General features: G+C 53.3%; 8 protein-coding genes across 8 annotated transcripts; 3 read left to right on the top strand and 5 right to left on the bottom strand.

Annotated features, from left to right (window-relative positions):
- Positions 1 to 413: 413 nt before the first annotated feature.
- BKA58DRAFT_379530 (uncharacterized protein) lies at positions 414 to 3,820 on the bottom strand. The gene is made up of 5 exons (XM_046169817.1): positions 3,233 to 3,820; positions 2,869 to 3,183; positions 2,268 to 2,822; positions 642 to 2,220; positions 414 to 580 (listed from the first exon to the last, which is right to left on the bottom strand). The coding sequence occupies exons 1-5, from the start codon at positions 3,484 to 3,486 to the stop codon at positions 503 to 505; spliced, it is 2,781 nt and encodes a 926-aa protein (XP_046027255.1). The 5' UTR covers positions 3,487 to 3,820; the 3' UTR covers positions 414 to 502.
- Positions 3,821 to 4,164: 344 nt separating this feature from the next.
- BKA58DRAFT_118415 (armadillo-type protein) lies at positions 4,165 to 6,879 on the top strand. Its single transcript, XM_046164098.1, has 5 exons — positions 4,165 to 4,331; positions 4,386 to 5,155; positions 5,205 to 5,499; positions 5,545 to 5,748; positions 5,799 to 6,879. Exons 1-5 carry the CDS (start codon positions 4,209 to 4,211, stop codon positions 6,750 to 6,752), a joined length of 2,346 nt encoding a protein of 781 aa, XP_046027254.1. The 5' UTR covers positions 4,165 to 4,208; the 3' UTR covers positions 6,753 to 6,879.
- A 32-nt stretch (positions 6,880 to 6,911) lies between these two features.
- On the bottom strand, positions 6,912 to 7,477 carry BKA58DRAFT_437262 (uncharacterized protein; the record flags this gene model as incomplete). The annotated part of the gene is made up of 3 exons (XM_046173474.1): positions 6,912 to 7,043; positions 7,123 to 7,322; positions 7,426 to 7,477. The coding sequence occupies 3 exons, from the start codon at positions 7,475 to 7,477 to the stop codon at positions 6,912 to 6,914; spliced, it is 384 nt and encodes a 127-aa protein (XP_046027253.1).
- A 190-nt stretch (positions 7,478 to 7,667) lies between these two features.
- Positions 7,668 to 9,226, top strand: BKA58DRAFT_118380 (uncharacterized protein). Its single transcript, XM_046164096.1, has 2 exons — positions 7,668 to 8,395; positions 8,494 to 9,226. The coding sequence occupies exons 1-2, from the start codon at positions 7,897 to 7,899 to the stop codon at positions 9,048 to 9,050; spliced, it is 1,056 nt and encodes a 351-aa protein (XP_046027252.1). The 5' UTR covers positions 7,668 to 7,896; the 3' UTR covers positions 9,051 to 9,226.
- Positions 9,227 to 10,340, bottom strand: BKA58DRAFT_118376 (cytochrome c1 heme lyase). The gene has a single exon (XM_046164095.1). It carries the CDS (start codon positions 10,219 to 10,221, stop codon positions 9,403 to 9,405), a length of 819 nt encoding a protein of 272 aa, XP_046027251.1. The 5' UTR covers positions 10,222 to 10,340; the 3' UTR covers positions 9,227 to 9,402.
- On the top strand, positions 10,339 to 12,045 carry BKA58DRAFT_118382 (diphosphomevalonate decarboxylase). The gene has a single exon (XM_046164097.1). The coding sequence runs from the start codon at positions 10,634 to 10,636 to the stop codon at positions 11,828 to 11,830; it is 1,197 nt and encodes a 398-aa protein (XP_046027250.1). The 5' UTR covers positions 10,339 to 10,633; the 3' UTR covers positions 11,831 to 12,045.
- Positions 11,868 to 13,078, bottom strand: BKA58DRAFT_118374 (uncharacterized protein). Its single transcript, XM_046164094.1, has 2 exons — positions 12,730 to 13,078; positions 11,868 to 12,682 (listed from the first exon to the last, which is right to left on the bottom strand). Exons 1-2 carry the CDS (start codon positions 12,834 to 12,836, stop codon positions 11,905 to 11,907), a joined length of 885 nt encoding a protein of 294 aa, XP_046027249.1. The 5' UTR covers positions 12,837 to 13,078; the 3' UTR covers positions 11,868 to 11,904.
- BKA58DRAFT_118373 (t-SNARE) lies at positions 13,079 to 14,338 on the bottom strand. The gene is made up of 2 exons (XM_046164093.1): positions 13,891 to 14,338; positions 13,079 to 13,840 (listed from the first exon to the last, which is right to left on the bottom strand). Exons 1-2 carry the CDS (start codon positions 14,185 to 14,187, stop codon positions 13,322 to 13,324), a joined length of 816 nt encoding a protein of 271 aa, XP_046027248.1. The 5' UTR covers positions 14,188 to 14,338; the 3' UTR covers positions 13,079 to 13,321.
- Between the last annotated feature and the right edge of the window lie 89 nt (positions 14,339 to 14,427).

Genomic DNA, 14,427 nt, shown 5'->3' with positions numbered 1-14,427 from the left:
ATGGGCGAGGTCTGGCAGTCGCGTAATGATTGGTGTGGAGGCCTTGAAACGCGCTCGCGTAGCCGCAAGGGCCGTGTTTCAGAGCTAGAAACATCCGCACGCCATGGGCTGCACGACCGCGGGCGGCAAGACATAAGCGGGCCTTCAATCGTTAGCAGCCCGCCTGTCCAATGTGAGGCGCCACAGTATCGAAGTCGTTGTTTTGGGGTGCTTGTAGTGGAGATGGAAGGCGCGAGACTGGCGGGTACATAGGGCGCCAAGCGAGGGTCTGTCAGCAAAGGAAGTTTGTTCGAAGTGCGCTCCACATGCTCGTCCTTGATCAAACCGTGATCGGCTTCTAGAGTCTTGTAGAGGGCCGGACACTGGACATTTCTTCACCACAGCGGATGTATGCGTCACACATGCCCAATCAATGGGTAAGGAAAAATCATCATATTGCGGTCCAAGAACGATAGGGTATAATGCGGCAAACAACTATGCAGTGCGCCAGAGAACCGATGGTTCAGTTAATAGTGAGCTCGCCCCCAAACACTTTGCCCACTCGATATGCCTGCCGCGACCGGGGCAGTCGACCATGAACCTATCAAGATCGTCAATTCACTGCTCTATCACCCTGGAAGACCGGACGCGGTGTCACTTACCAATGTGGCATCTCGAAAAACAAGCTCATTGCCGTCACTGAAAGGGCGAGTATTGGCCGGAAGATTGAAGACCTGTAACAAAGACTGGTTCACGTCACGATCGTTCATAGCAGAGTTGCGATCCGCTATCGATCTCTCTGTTGTGTTGTGGGATTTCCATGCTCCATCGCTTTCATCATGGATATCCTCCCGCCCAAATCTTCGCACATGTGCCAGACGCCAGTTCGCTCCAAAGAATTGCTTCCGTGATGGCCTCGCTTTGATTTCTGCAATCTTTGTAGCCTTCTCTTCCGGAGTCATGAAATCAATTGAGGATGCTGTGTTAGGCGAATATGCACTACGGAAGTCCGTTCCGCGTTGGGCTTCCAGATCGTCGAAAGGCGCCCTTGTCAGACGTGAGACAGTAGCACGCTCGAATGGGTTGAACCCTGGTTCAGCATCTGTAGTGACCTCCTCGATTAACGGTGTCGGTAGAGAATCGTGAGTTATAGCATTCCGGCGACTTGGTGCACTCTTGATAGCTTTGGTCATGGTCCTTCTGGTCAGAGTTGGTTGTTCATCCTGGACTTCCTCGTGCTGCGTGACATTGTCCGCTACGGCGCGCTGTGGAACACCCTTTCTGGCCCTCTGATGACTGTTTTGGGGTCCCGGTACTGAAGCCAGAGGAAGGTAATCGTGGTACTCTTTTTCGTATTTCGCCCTACTGGCTGTGCTGGTGAAGTTGTACACAACCCGTGACTCATGTGGCCGTCCAGGAGGCTTCACGCCATGGAACTCTGGTTTGAGGGAGAGAACCGACTTGAGACTTTTCTCCCAGGCGCCTTGGCCCTTTTTTAGATAGGAGAATCGCAAAGCCAGCCAGTCAATCATCTGCAGTGCGGTCATACCTGTGCCTTTTGCACACACCAATGCTATCCTGGCCAACTCGCGGTTTGTGTGACGTTCCGTTGGTCTAGATGGACCTTTATATGCCCCGGGCGAGCTGTCAGAGATGTTAGGATCCGGCAAGGGACCACTTTCAACCTTTTCATCCGACTTTGGAACCGCTGACTCTTCTTCTTTGGTCACTACTGCGGCAGCTCGGTCTGGCAGACTTTTTGTAGCAAGGTGCTTCGGCAAAATGTGTGTAACCACTTCGACGAACCCCGGAAGAGTGGAGGCTGACTTCGGAGATTCATCTTCTCCCAGCACTGACGGCCTCTGCTCAAGGGAAGTGATTTGTGACGTAACCAAGGCATCTAGAGCTCGTTTATCTGCGGTAGATACGCCAGGCAGATCATCATCACGAGGCTTCTTCATTCTCAGCCGGATTTTTGCCCGGTCAGGGTCGAACCAGGACAAAGAGCTTGCATTGGCCGTTATCGAACCAGGCTCGGCCTCTGACACGGGCGAAACATGCATCGACGGAACCGTCCCCACTTCATGGTCGTCGAGTATTGGAGCTGATGAGTGAGTGATCGAATTCGACAAGGTCGTGGGTAAGAATGATTCATTACGACTAGCGGTGTCGACATTTGGAGTTTCAGGTATCTCTTGTCTCCCCATTTCTGCAATACGTAATCTTGTGCGACAACCAGAACTATGCATTGATTAGACTTGTCTGAAGTGGAACTCGATCGCACATACCATTGAGCCCCTTCTTCTCCAGGCTTGACTAATCCGGTCTGCTTTCGACAAGTCGAGCAAAGAGCTGTTGAAGGAGTCCGCTTTTGGGTATGACTCGATTCATCAAGGGCCGATATATCCCCGTCACCTTGCGCGGAGCTGTTTTGCTGGGAGACACGGGCGTTGGGGAGATGGTCTGACGGCTTCTCAGGTATCGAACTGTCAAATTGACTCGAGCGTTGTGATGGGGTGTTTGGAACCTCTGTGCGCTCAAGCAGCTTCGGCTCAAGTGATTCGGAGGGGAACAGAACATCCTTGGGTTTATTGAGGTTGACAGATGCAGCAGCACTCGGACTGGTCAAAGCGATCTCAGGCTCCAAACGCTTTCCCGGCATGGCCTCTGGGACACGATCTGGGACACGATCTGATGGCACGGCATTTGGAGCTCGGTGGGCGAATCTTGGTTTCAACAATTCTCTCACGACAGAGTGACTAGCGGGAGCCGGTGCTAAAGACACACTAGAAGGTTTACGTGTTCCTGTGTCACTCAAGCATGCTGAGCATTGCCACTGTTGCCTGTCTTTTTTAGCTTTGATTTATCATGAAGGTATGATTGCCTCACGGATTAATGCCTGGGGCGAGCGGAGGCTTTCGACAGCTGTCATGGTATGATCTAAAGCATCCCGAACATGCAACTATCGGGTTATAGCTCGTGGCACTAGATTTATCACAGATGAGACAGGTAGCTTTGGGCAGCGAGGTGGAGCTCAAAGGCTTTCTTGGATGTGATACATGGCACCGCCCCGAAACATCGCGGGTGTTCCGATTGTCTTGTCGCTGAGGAGCAGATGGTGCTGGAAACGATATCGAGACCGACATGATTTCCGGTTTCTGGTTGCTTTGCGCAGTCGAGGTGGCCCCAATGCGTCCATTGAAGCTAGAGTACTCGTCAGTATGGCCATGTATTCCTCAAGTTTAACCCATACCTGTGTGTAATCGCGCTGGGGTCGGTCTGAAGACCTGCCTTTCGAATCATCGAGCTAGGCTTGTCGGACGTTGTACGTTGGCGCTTCAGCGGAGGCGGTGATATCACACCTTTTCGGCGCGGCTGTACATGACTTTGGCTTACCAGAGGAGACTTTTCGGAGACTTCCTTGTTGACAATGCCAGGTCGATCATGATGTGGTAGCTTGAGACAAGGTGCAGAAGGGGCCTGTTGTTCGCTCTCATGATTTTCCATTTGGACTGTTGGAGGGAGAAGCTAGTACCTATAATAGTACATGAATGTTAGCGTGTACTTTTGGATTATCGTTGGAAAAGTCAAGCGACAATGAACGATGTGGATCCGTTCTCTTCAGTTTGTTTGTTGCATGGCAGCATTTCGCTGCACTGGAGGCTTCCGCTTTGTTTCTTCAACGGGCAAGCACGCGCAAACAGTAAAGTCTACGACATACCAGGCCACGCAGCAGGCGCAAAGGCAAACCATCTCAGTGTTCTCAGCGATCTAACCTTTTACCAATGGTCATCATGCGAGAAAGGATCCGCGTCAGGTGTCGGTGCATGAGTACTTACTGGCTGTATGGTTCAGTCCGCTGACCCGACTCGGAATAGAGTAGGCTTAGTCCAGAGAGACGCGTCTAGGACAAGGTGCCGCTTCCGCGCGACATACGGGAGAAGACGAGGGGAGAAAAGCCTGCGAGCGGCCATGCGGAGTTTGTGCTTTCTCATGCGTATGAGTGGGAGAACAATGCGAGGCTGCAAGTAAAGGCGAAAGTGCACCGATTGTTGTGTCGTCCGGTGTTGAGGACGAAAAGAAGCAAGGGCTGTGCCTCGAGCGTTGATCGCGCTATCACGTGCCGATGATCCGGTGGGGCAGGCGCATCTGGCCTCTACGTGCATCTGCGTGTGCTTGCTGTACAGACTTACCAAATTTACAGCAGTGCATTGTTCCAAGCCGCTGCTATGAACTTTCTTAAATCAGCGGTCGCGTCTGCGATATCGCAAGGCCCTGCGTTTGGTTACACATTTGGGGATCGGGTCGATTTGAACGACTCCATCTGGACACTGCACAACGGCACAAAGCGAGTATGGCCCGGAGGTCTGCCTGTGCGCAAACACTTGCTAACGTACGCCTGCTAGGAAGACGGCTCGAAATGTAGCATATTCTCCTTCGACATAACCGCCAACAAATCGCGACTACCCCTCGCTCGCAATGCGCTCCGCAAACTACGAACCCTGCGCCATCCAGGAGTAGTGAAGGTCTTGGACACGGTAGAGACGGAGACATATATCTACATCGCGACCGAACGACTAAGCCCACTCAGCTGGCATGTCAAGAGGAAGAGTCTGACAGAAGAGACTACGAAATGGGGGCTACACAACATCGCGAAGACGCTCAAGTTCGTGAATGCTGATGCTGCGTCGATACACGGCTGCATCCGCCCGGCATCCATATTCTTCAGCGAAAGCGGCGAGTGGAAACTTGGCGGCTTCGATGCGCTGAGCTCTGTGAAGGAGGACGATTCCGTAATACCGACGTATGGCGGTCTCATACCGGATGCGGGACGGTACATGGCTCCCGAGGTTTCGAAAGGAGGGTGGGAGGTCGTTAAGCAGAACCCGACACACGCCGTAGATGCATACAACTATGGTATCCTTATCTTCGAGGTCTTCAACGGCAGCTACAACAGTAGCGACCAGCTAGGGCAAATGAAGAGCATCCCCCCAAGCATGCACCAGTCATACAAACGCCTCCTCAACCCAAACCCAAAGTCACGTATGAGCGTGGGCCAATTTCTGGATCAGGGAAAGCGGATAGGAGGCTTCTTCCAGACACCGTTGATTCAGGTCACAGACGACATTGAAAATCTGGGACTGAAAGCTGAGGACGAGCGGAACGAGCTACTCGGGTAGGTGATTCCAGAAGTTATCTCTGACAAGTATGCTGACCGATCATAGGAAGCTCGATGCGGTCGCGGACGACTTCCCAGCGGACTTCTTCAAGATGAAGGTACTTCCTGAACTACTGAAGTCTGTCGAGTTTGGAGGCGGAGGTGCCAAAGTATTCAGTACTGTCATGCAAATAGGACAGAAGCTTTCAGATGACGAGTACGAAACTCAGATCACACCGGTCGTTGTGCGGCTTTTTGCAAACCCAGATCGAGGGATACGGGTCTGCTTGTTAGACAACTTGCCGCTCATGATTGATCATCTACCTCAGAAGCTTGTGAACGACAAGATATTCCCGCAGATGGTAAGCGCCAATTCAATTTCTTGAACGAAATACTAACATCACCAGGTGACTGGCTTCTCAGACATCGCACCAGTAGTGAGAGAACAGACAGTGAAAGCTATTCTCACTGTGGTACCCAAGTTATCAGACAGAACAGTGAATGGCGAGCTTCTTCGCCATCTAGCAAAGACGGCGAACGATGAACAGCCCGGCATTCGAACCAACACTACAATCTGTCTAGGAAAGATTGCGCGGAACTTGGGAGCTAGCGTACGCCTTGATATATTTGACATACAGAACAGACACTAACATATTGACAGAGCCGAGCCAAAGTCCTCGCAGCCGCTTTCTCCCGCTCGCTACGTGATCCGTTCGTGCACGCTCGAAATGCCGCCCTTCTTGCACTGGCCGCAACAGCCGATCTCTTCACGGAAGATGACTGTGCGACCAAGCTCCTTCCCATCATGTGTCCTTCATTGGTAGACAAGGAGAAGCTCATTCGTGACCAAGCACAGAAAAGTGTTGACATTTATATTGCACGGATTCGCAAGTTCGCTGCCACGATGCCGGATACCGTACTACCATCACCAGGTCTTGCTGCTGGCGGGGGACCTACCCCACGGATCGGAACACCTGCAAACGATACCTCGTGGGCCGGCTGGGCTATCTCAAGTTTCACGAACAAGTTAGCATCTACAAGCGGCGAGATGCAGGCCAACTCGGCAACCAATGGAGCAGCGGACCAAAGATCGTCCTCTGTACCGCCGGCTACCACAGCAACCAGCAAACCACCAGTTCCTGTAGCATCAAAACCCGGAATGACTCTCCATAGCGCGAAGAGTACCGCATCAATTCCTACTATCAAATCGCCGGACCCAGCAGCGGCCTTCGACGATGAGGCAGAAGACTTCAACAACGACTGGGGCGGCTTTGCTGATGAAGAGGACAAACCACAGGATGAGGAGGACCCATGGGCTATGCCTGCTGTATCAAAGCCAGCATCCACAACGTCATACGATGACAAGGGTGAGCCTGACTTCGCGGGATGGTTGGCAGCTCAATCGAACGCGAAGAAGCCCACGAAGAACGCTCTTCCAAAGGGTCTCACCAAATCAGCTACGCCAGCAGCAAAGACAGTCAGACCGGCGGTAGGAATCAGGTCGAGCACGACAGGAACGACGAGAAAAGTCATCGTAGCGCCCAAGAAAGAGGTCAAGAAAGAAGAGCCAAAAGCTGATGAAGAAGAGGAAGGCTGGGGTGATGCGTGGGATTGATAAGGTATCTCGCACAAGATGTCGATTGTTCAGCATAGCGATGGCGTCTTTTGAGATGGGTTGCGCCTGCTAGATCTCATTGCAAGATCGAAGTGACTAGTTTTAGAGATTACATTCTTAGGGATACATAATGTTACATGTGACGGCGTTTGTCGAGCTCTATGCTTTCTTCTCTTCCTTTTCTCGCTTGCCGAATGTGTAGGCTAGACCGCAGCCTGCTACGTTGATCGCGCAGAGGGCGAGGGAGCCGCCTCTTACGATGCCGCGGGCGGTGAACTTATTCTTGATGCCCTGTGTTTGGTTGGATTTTGCCACTTTGAATCCAGGCCGACGAAGTTTCCGTCGAACTGGAGGAACGGTTGATACATACCTGACTTCTCCGCATAGCGAGTAATGCATACAGTCCACTCCATGCAGCTGTGATGCCAGCAGCATCGGTCTTGTAGTTGCTCAAGTTCAGGTAGGAGGAGAAGAGCAAGACGGGTGTAAACGTCATAGGGAAGAACTGGAATGGACGAGCATGTTGGGCGGTGATTAGGGTGGCGAGGAGTGTTGGCGGTACGGAATTCTCTGTACAAAAACGATTGAGTTAGTGACCTTGCCTCGATAGTTATACAAGACCATGTGAGGCACGTGCGACGAGGTGAATCAGGAAGTGACAGGATAGACGTACCTCCCCAATTCCTCAGCGATTGCAGCATAGAGTCTTTAGGCTGTTCGGGCATGGTGAAAATCGTGTGTCTTTTCGGAGTGCGTCAAAGAATCAACGGATGGGTGAATAATTGTTGATGGTCAGGAACAATTGCGCGCAGATGGGTACATGGGTTGAGATTGGTGAAGACCATGACGTTGGTCCGGCAAGTGGACCGCCAGCCCGTGCCAACCCAGCACATGGAAACTGGCCTCCGGGACTCGCGAACTTCGACAGACAACAGATAACGCTTAAACGACTAATACAACCACCACCCAGTCCCCGGACGATATTCTCGTCGACGCACACCCATCGCCATCACCGCCGCATTAATACCGGCCGTTCACACTTGCGCATCGGCCTCCCACCCCCACCGCTGCCCGCCCGCGGCAGCACGATTACCCTCCACACAACAAACCAACACCCCACACACCAACCCACGCACACCACACAATGTCGGGCAAAACCTCTGGCTCAGACGCCAAATCGCGAGACCACCACGATGGCAGCGCCGGCCGAGCCTTCACCGTGGAGCAAAAAGCCGCCGTAGTACGCATCAAATCTTGCGCGCCAACCGCATATTACAAGATCCTCGGGCTCGAAGAAGTAAAAGCCAGCTGTTCAGACTCGGATATCAAAAAAGCATACCGCAAGCTCTCCCTCCTCACGCATCCAGACAAGAACGGGTACGACGGCGCGGACGAGGCGTTCAAGCTGGTGAGCAAGGCATTCCAGGTGCTGAGTGATCCGGACAAGAAGAAGAAGTACGATCAGTTTGGCGGAGATCCGGATGCGCGGTTTGATCCTCGGGCGCATGCGAGTGCGAATGGAGGGGGCGGGGCGAGTCCGTTTGGGAATGGGTTTGCGAGGAGAGGGGGTGGGTTTGAGGAGGAGATGACGCCTGAAGAGTTGTTTAGACAATTCTTTGGGGGTGCGTTTGGGGGGCCTTTCGGTACGTTTTCCCATACCTAGAAACCTCGGTCTTGAGGCCGAGGTTCATACGGCATGACAAGAACTACCAGAAGACGACGACGAACTAACACACCGCAGGCGGCATGGACACAGGCCCAGGATTCGTCTTCAACCTCGGCGGCGGCCCCGGCGTACGCGTCCACCAATTCGGCGGCGGTCGCCCACGCAGACGCCCCGGAACCGCCGTCCCCCCCGGCAGCGAAGGCCAACAAAACCTCACCTCCGCCTTCGCCAACCTACTCCCCCTACTCTTCCTCTTCGTCCTCCCCCTGCTCTCCTCCCTCTTCTCCGGCTCAACCTCCACCTCCGCAAGCCCGAGTCTCGTCTTCGAAACCCCACGCTCCCCCAACACACTCAAGCGCGTGTCCACACGGATAAAGATAGATTACTACGTCGACCCCAAGGAAGTGCATGACTATACGCCGAAGAAATGGCGCAAGTTGGATGATGTAGCCGAGAATCAGTATGTGCATATTACGAATACGAGGTGTCAGAATGAGAGGGTGCGCCAGAGGAGGGCGATGGAAGAGGCGCAGGGATGGTTTAGTGTGGATCAGGAGGCCATGAATAAGGCACGGAATATGGAGTTGAAGAATTGTAATAAGTTGAGGAAGTTGGGCGTGGATGTTTATTAGGTCAGGAGGTTGTTAGGATGAGTGCGTTCTGCTTCAGGGTAGACTTTGTTGCACGTTTGGTTGTACGCATCTTGATGTTGGAGGGTGGTAGGAGTGGTTCTTGGAAGGAGTTGTTCTGGGGATATAATTCAGTCTCAGATGGACGCATGGCGTACAGAGGCGTATGGTAGCATCAACTGCGCGTCTAGGCGCAGGATTCCCTTCTTGAGCGAAGTTACTCTATTCCGTTCGCGTTCATATATACATCCATCCATACTCATCAACATCATGTCTATACCTCCATCCAGGCTAACTAATCTTACACATATACAAACCTATCCTACAACCCCCAACTTTTCCCTACGTCTCGTATCTAAAACCCCCAAAACCTCGCTATCCTCATCTTAACCCCCTCCCAACTATTCAACTTGGGCCTAACATCCAAATAAAAGTTCAACGCCTTCCCCACCTTCCCCTCATCCCTCCCTGCATAAAAATCAATAACATACTCAACCTTCGTCCCACACCGATCCACCACCCAATCGTGTCGATCAAACGGCGGCTGGTACCCCATCAGACTCTTCCATCGTGCCCTAGGCGTTAAACTCGTGCTTAACCCGGAGAAAGAAGCGAGTTTGGGCCCGCCGCATTTCTCGGCGCCGCGACCGCTTTCCCAGGTCTTGATCTCGTGCCAGGCGCGTTCGTTGACGGCGTTGTGGATGGGCACTATGGTGCGCATGTCGGGCGCGGACGGGTCGTAGGATTTGCGGCGCATGGCGTCGAAGAACATTTGCTCGGATGGGTAGATCCAGTTTCCAGTTTTCTTGTCCGAGCCTGTATCACGCTCGTTGTTGGCGGGGCGCGCATCTGGGGCGGGTTTCGATGCGATTTGGTCGGGGAGGGCGCGTGGTATTGTGCTTACTTCGCGGTCGGTACCGAGGCGTATTTGCGAGAGGATGCTTGTGCTTGATGGAGGTGGCGACGTGGTGCTTTGGTCAAGGGAGGAGGAGTCGCAGGATTGCTGCACGGCGGATTGGGAGGGTGCTGGCGGGGCGGCGGCAGGTGTTGGAATGGGTGTGCTATGGGGATTTGGTGGTGTGGTGCCGTTTTGGGCGCGCGCTTGGGCGAGCCATGCTTCGCGTGTCTTGTGGTCGACGGGGCAGGCGGCTGCTGGGTCGTCTTGCGAGGACATCGTGGTGGAGATGTGTGAGGTTGGATTTGTCGGATTCCGAGAAACTCGGGATGGTGACGGAAGCCATCGAGAAATGTTGGGCACGGGCCTTTGCGGGAATCAGGTGGGTCTGATTGGCTGGCCTTGGACTACCGCTTTCCACCGCTTCAGACAGCGTCGAGGAGCGTTTCTTTCTCAAGCCGGAGAATAGTCTATGGTAGACGGCCAATTTCCAAGATTGAACCTGTCTAACATGTCATTGCGCAAATAATCCCGCTGTCTTGAGTTACTGTCCTAGATCCGCGCTTTCTAGACCGCATCCAACTAGACCCTGCATATAAACATTAAACCCCACCAAGCCCCTTGACTTTCACCGCTACCCTCAGTGTTTTGCTTCTTTCCTTCCACTCCTTCTCTTATAGCAAACGTCAAAATGTCCGACATCCACCGTGCCAGCACCACCGCCCCCGTCAACATCGCCGTAATCAAATACTGGGGAAAGCGCGACCCCAAGCTCAACCTCCCGACCAACTCCTCCCTCAGCGTCACCCTCGCGCAGTCCGACCTCCGCACCCACACCACCGCGTCGTGCTCGTCCACCTACCCGAAAGAGGATACGCTTCTCCTGAACGGCCAATCGCAGGATGTTTCTGGTGCTAGGACACAAGCTTGCTTCAGGGAGCTGAGGGCACTGAGGAAGCAGCTCGAGGAGAAGGATTCTAGCCTTCCAAAACTCGCCGACCTCCCTCTGCGCATCGTTTCCGAGAACAACTTCCCCACTGCTGCTGGACTGGCTAGTTCAGCCGCTGGTTTCGCTGCTCTTGTCCGCGCAATTGCAAACCTCTACGAGCTTCCCTCTTCGCCAACCGACCTCTCCCGTATCGCGAGGCAGGGCTCTGGCTCCGCATGCCGCTCGCTTTTCGGCGGATATGTAGGCTGGGAACAAGGCTCCGCTTCGGATGGCAGTGACAGTGTTGCGTTCCAGGTTGCGCCTGCAAGCCACTGGCCCAACATGCGCGCTGTTATCCTGGTTGTTAGCGCAGCCAAGAAGGGTGTGTCAAGTACCTCTGGTATGCAGATCACTGTTGCTACATCTAGCCTGTTCCAGTCGAGAGCTACAGAGACTGTGCCGAAGCGTATGAAGGAGATGCAGAAGGCTATCCAGGACAAGGACTTTGAGGCCTTTGGCAAGCTTACCATGATGGACAGCAACTCTTTCCACGCTACTTGCCTCGATACCTTCCCTCCGATCTTCTACTTGAACGATGTTTCCCGAGCGGCTATCAAGGTTGTTGAGAGCATCAATGCTGCGGCTGGAAAGATCATCGCTGCGTACACTTTCGATGCGGGCCCAAACGCTGTTGTGTACTACCTTGAGGAGAATGAGAAGGAGGTTGCTGGTCTGTTTAAGCAGATCCTGAACGAGAAGGACGGATGGCAAGGCGAGAGGGGTCAAGCAATCCAGGCCAACGCCGACGCGCTTGAGAAGGTCAAGTTTGACGCCGGCCCGGCTATCACATTTTTGGAGGAGGGTGTTAGCAGGGTCATCTTGACAGGCGTGGGCGAAGGTCCAGTTAAGACTGATGAGAGTTTGATTGATGAGAAGGGCGAACCCATCAACAGCGCATAAAGCGGATGGCTAGCTAAATTACAGAGTGTTATGTAGATACCCGTACAGAATGTGGAACGTTATCCGACCTGGAGCTACGAAGCAGAAGTCGCTGGACGTGAGGAAAAGAACATGCTCTGTAGGCGTGTCTCGCTCCTGATAGGCCGCATCAACGCGAGGTTTCCGTCACCCAAGCTTGACTTGTGGGAACAGGAGCTCTTTTCCGCATCAGTCGCATGCTCATGATAGATGCAGAAGTCCATCTTGAACATCTCTGAGACCACTTTGCGGCCCCGAGCACGCTCACCCCCTACCCTCTGCAAAAATCGGTGTAGGAAGTCATGCGGCAAGCTCTGCATCGAACCCCATCCATTCCATTCCATGTAGTAGCGATCCACGAACAGATCTAGAAGTGGATCTGTTGATGGAAGGTTGTCGAAGGCGTACGTGATGGTTATGTGGTCCCATGTTATTCGTGAAATAGCATCAGGGTCGTTGACTATCTGCCGATTCAAAGCCGTCCGCAGTGTGGGGACTGCAAAACGGTCCACGAACACGTATAGCTTGATCTTCCAAAGGTCTCCAGTGTTGCTGAAACTGAACTTCAATCCTGCATTTGCAATGCGGTTGTATTCAGAGCAGTCGTTGGGAACCTGTTGGGTATACAGCCACTCCAGGAAGAGGTTGAAAACGGCTGGCTCCACGTCGACGAGCTTCACGACTCCGTCCTCGGCTTCTTTCCAGGTACCACTCAATGCTTTGCGAAAGTAGTCGGAGTAATGCACGAGGAAAGCCTTCTGGACGTAGTATTTGGTGGGTACTGAGCCGATCTCGATGACAACGTTGGCTGAACCGCCGACCTGTGCAGCGGCACTGAATACAGATTAGTTCTGGCTCGCATGCCAATGGAAGGTACGTACCTGTGGAGTGGGGGCGTAGCCTTGTCCCTATCAAGAGGTGGCATAGGCTTCGGAGAAGGGGGCACAGCTTTCTGCTGATCTCTGAGAGTGGCGGCGTAGGCCTGCATAGCGATGCAATGAGACTTGAATACTCGTGGAGCTGAGGGAAATGGAAAGCGAGGTAATCCGTCGCCCTCACTCTTGTCGAGTCCTGATCGCGTTCTCTGGATCAGATACGAAAGGTGTCAGAGTAGAGACGCGAAGTGACAGTCAGTGGTGGGAGAAATGAGAGCAAGTTTCCGTAGCGCGCCTTCTCAGCGAGGTGAGTCGTAACCAGAGCCGCATGTGGAGGAAAGAGCGAGCGACCAACGCAGGAAAGATACACAAGAGTGAGTGAGGAAATGTTAAACATTGATTAGATATGACTTGGCTAACACAAAAGCCACTGCAAAGCATACGGTAGACAGCCAAACTTCATAGCTGGTAAAAAACACGATTCGAAAACGACAGAAATTTGCAATGAGATGCACCATGGTATAAGATCCCCCCAGATGTACAATGCAACGCCGAAACCAGATAGAACCAACCATGACAAAGATGATGCACGTATCATCTAGTCCAAAACGACGGCAAGAATAATGATGACCAAAACAATGGCGAGAATGAGTAGCAGAATGCACGCCTTACTCCTCGCGCTCTTCTGGTAGTTACTCGCCTGCTTGAGATTCACGTGTGCACCTCGCGACGCGTCGTGCGTGACCTCGACGTTCTCCTCGATGATGTCGAGTTGAGCGCCCTGCTCGTGCACCATATGCGCAACATCACGGAACAGCTCGTTGAGTTCCCCAACCGACTGCTCGATGTTACGGATCTCGGACTCGCGCTCGATGATCATCGACTCCTGGAAGTCGACCTCATCCTGGTTCGCCAAGCGCAGCTGTTCCTGCTCTTGTTGTTGCCCAAAGTCTCCTCCCCGCTCTTCGCTTGGCGATGATACGTCTTGCAGGGCTGTGCGTGCCGCTTGTGCCGACTGCTTCTCTTTCTCTAAGGCTTGCTTCTGGAGGTGTTGGAACTCGGTGAGTGTTGCTTTGAATTCGCGCTGAAGCTTCGATTGCGTGAACTTTTGCGAGGGCTGTCGTCTGTTAGCTACCGACTTCCATCTCAAGAACGAGGTATCCGTACGCCAACATCGGGCCAGGTTGTGATCTTCTTCAATCCCTCGCCAAGCTCTTTGAACTTCTCCGATGTCTCCTCGACAGTCGTCTTCACGCGCTCGCGAACACGGGCGGTCTCGTGCTTGGTCCCTAGCTTGCCCGTCTCTTGCGACAGACGGGCAACGTTGCGGGTCAAGGCAAAGAGGTCGTCGGAAAGCTTGTCGGCGAAGTCGCGGAACTCTGGGTCATCGGCGTATGACGGATCGTCGTCCCTTCGCCATGTCGTGGGTTGCGATTCGAGGGCGCTGGAGCGTTGGAACGACATGGTGCCGGATACGAGAGACGGCACTCGATGGTCTTGTAGAAGAGTGTCTGGAAGATGTACGAAGCTATGCGATCGTGTGTGGAGTTGTTGCAGCCTAGTACGCAAGTCCAATCGTGGCTACCTGGAGGTTGGTGCTCGGTGGTTCCTGCGGCGATGACGAAGGACCGCGGCTAGGGCACATGGCACAAGGCACAAGCGGATCCCTTAGGTAAGCGTGCAGCTGTCGGCGACGAAGTGGTA

This window comes from Alternaria rosae (assembly GCF_020736505.1).
Source record: "Alternaria rosae strain MPI-PUGE-AT-0040 chromosome Unknown BKA58scaffold_3, whole genome shotgun sequence".
In the NCBI taxonomy this organism is placed as follows: domain Eukaryota; kingdom Fungi; phylum Ascomycota; class Dothideomycetes; order Pleosporales; family Pleosporaceae; genus Alternaria; species Alternaria rosae.
The sequence above is the reverse complement of the archived record's forward strand: the minus strand, read 5'-3'. Positions and strand labels throughout refer to the sequence as shown.

Coding starts and splice junctions, on each gene's coding strand:
- BKA58DRAFT_379530 (XM_046169817.1), bottom strand. CDS start 3,486: ATGGAAAATCATGAGAGCGAACAACAGGCCCCTTCTGCACCTTGTCTC. Junction 2,823..2,868: donor CTCGCCCCAGGCATTAATCC/GTGAGGCAATCA, acceptor TAAAAAAGACAG/GCAACAGTGGCAATGCTCAG. Junction 581..641: donor TTTTTCGAGATGCCACATTG/GTAAGTGACACC, acceptor CGATCTTGATAG/GTTCATGGTCGACTGCCCCG.
- BKA58DRAFT_118415 (XM_046164098.1), top strand. CDS start 4,209: ATGAACTTTCTTAAATCAGCGGTCGCGTCTGCGATATCGCAAGGCCCT. Junction 4,332..4,385: donor TGCACAACGGCACAAAGCGA/GTATGGCCCGGA, acceptor TACGCCTGCTAG/GAAGACGGCTCGAAATGTAG. Junction 5,749..5,798: donor CGCGGAACTTGGGAGCTAGC/GTACGCCTTGAT, acceptor ACATATTGACAG/AGCCGAGCCAAAGTCCTCGC.
- BKA58DRAFT_118380 (XM_046164096.1), top strand. CDS start 7,897: ATGTCGGGCAAAACCTCTGGCTCAGACGCCAAATCGCGAGACCACCAC. Junction 8,396..8,493: donor TGCGTTTGGGGGGCCTTTCG/GTACGTTTTCCC, acceptor AACACACCGCAG/GCGGCATGGACACAGGCCCA.
- BKA58DRAFT_118376 (XM_046164095.1), bottom strand. CDS start 10,221: ATGTCCTCGCAAGACGACCCAGCAGCCGCCTGCCCCGTCGACCACAAG.
- BKA58DRAFT_118382 (XM_046164097.1), top strand. CDS start 10,634: ATGTCCGACATCCACCGTGCCAGCACCACCGCCCCCGTCAACATCGCC.
- BKA58DRAFT_118374 (XM_046164094.1), bottom strand. CDS start 12,836: ATGCAGGCCTACGCCGCCACTCTCAGAGATCAGCAGAAAGCTGTGCCC. Junction 12,683..12,729: donor GCTACGCCCCCACTCCACAG/GTACGTACCTTC, acceptor ATCTGTATTCAG/TGCCGCTGCACAGGTCGGCG.
- BKA58DRAFT_118373 (XM_046164093.1), bottom strand. CDS start 14,187: ATGTCGTTCCAACGCTCCAGCGCCCTCGAATCGCAACCCACGACATGG. Junction 13,841..13,890: donor CAACCTGGCCCGATGTTGGC/GTACGGATACCT, acceptor AACAGACGACAG/CCCTCGCAAAAGTTCACGCA.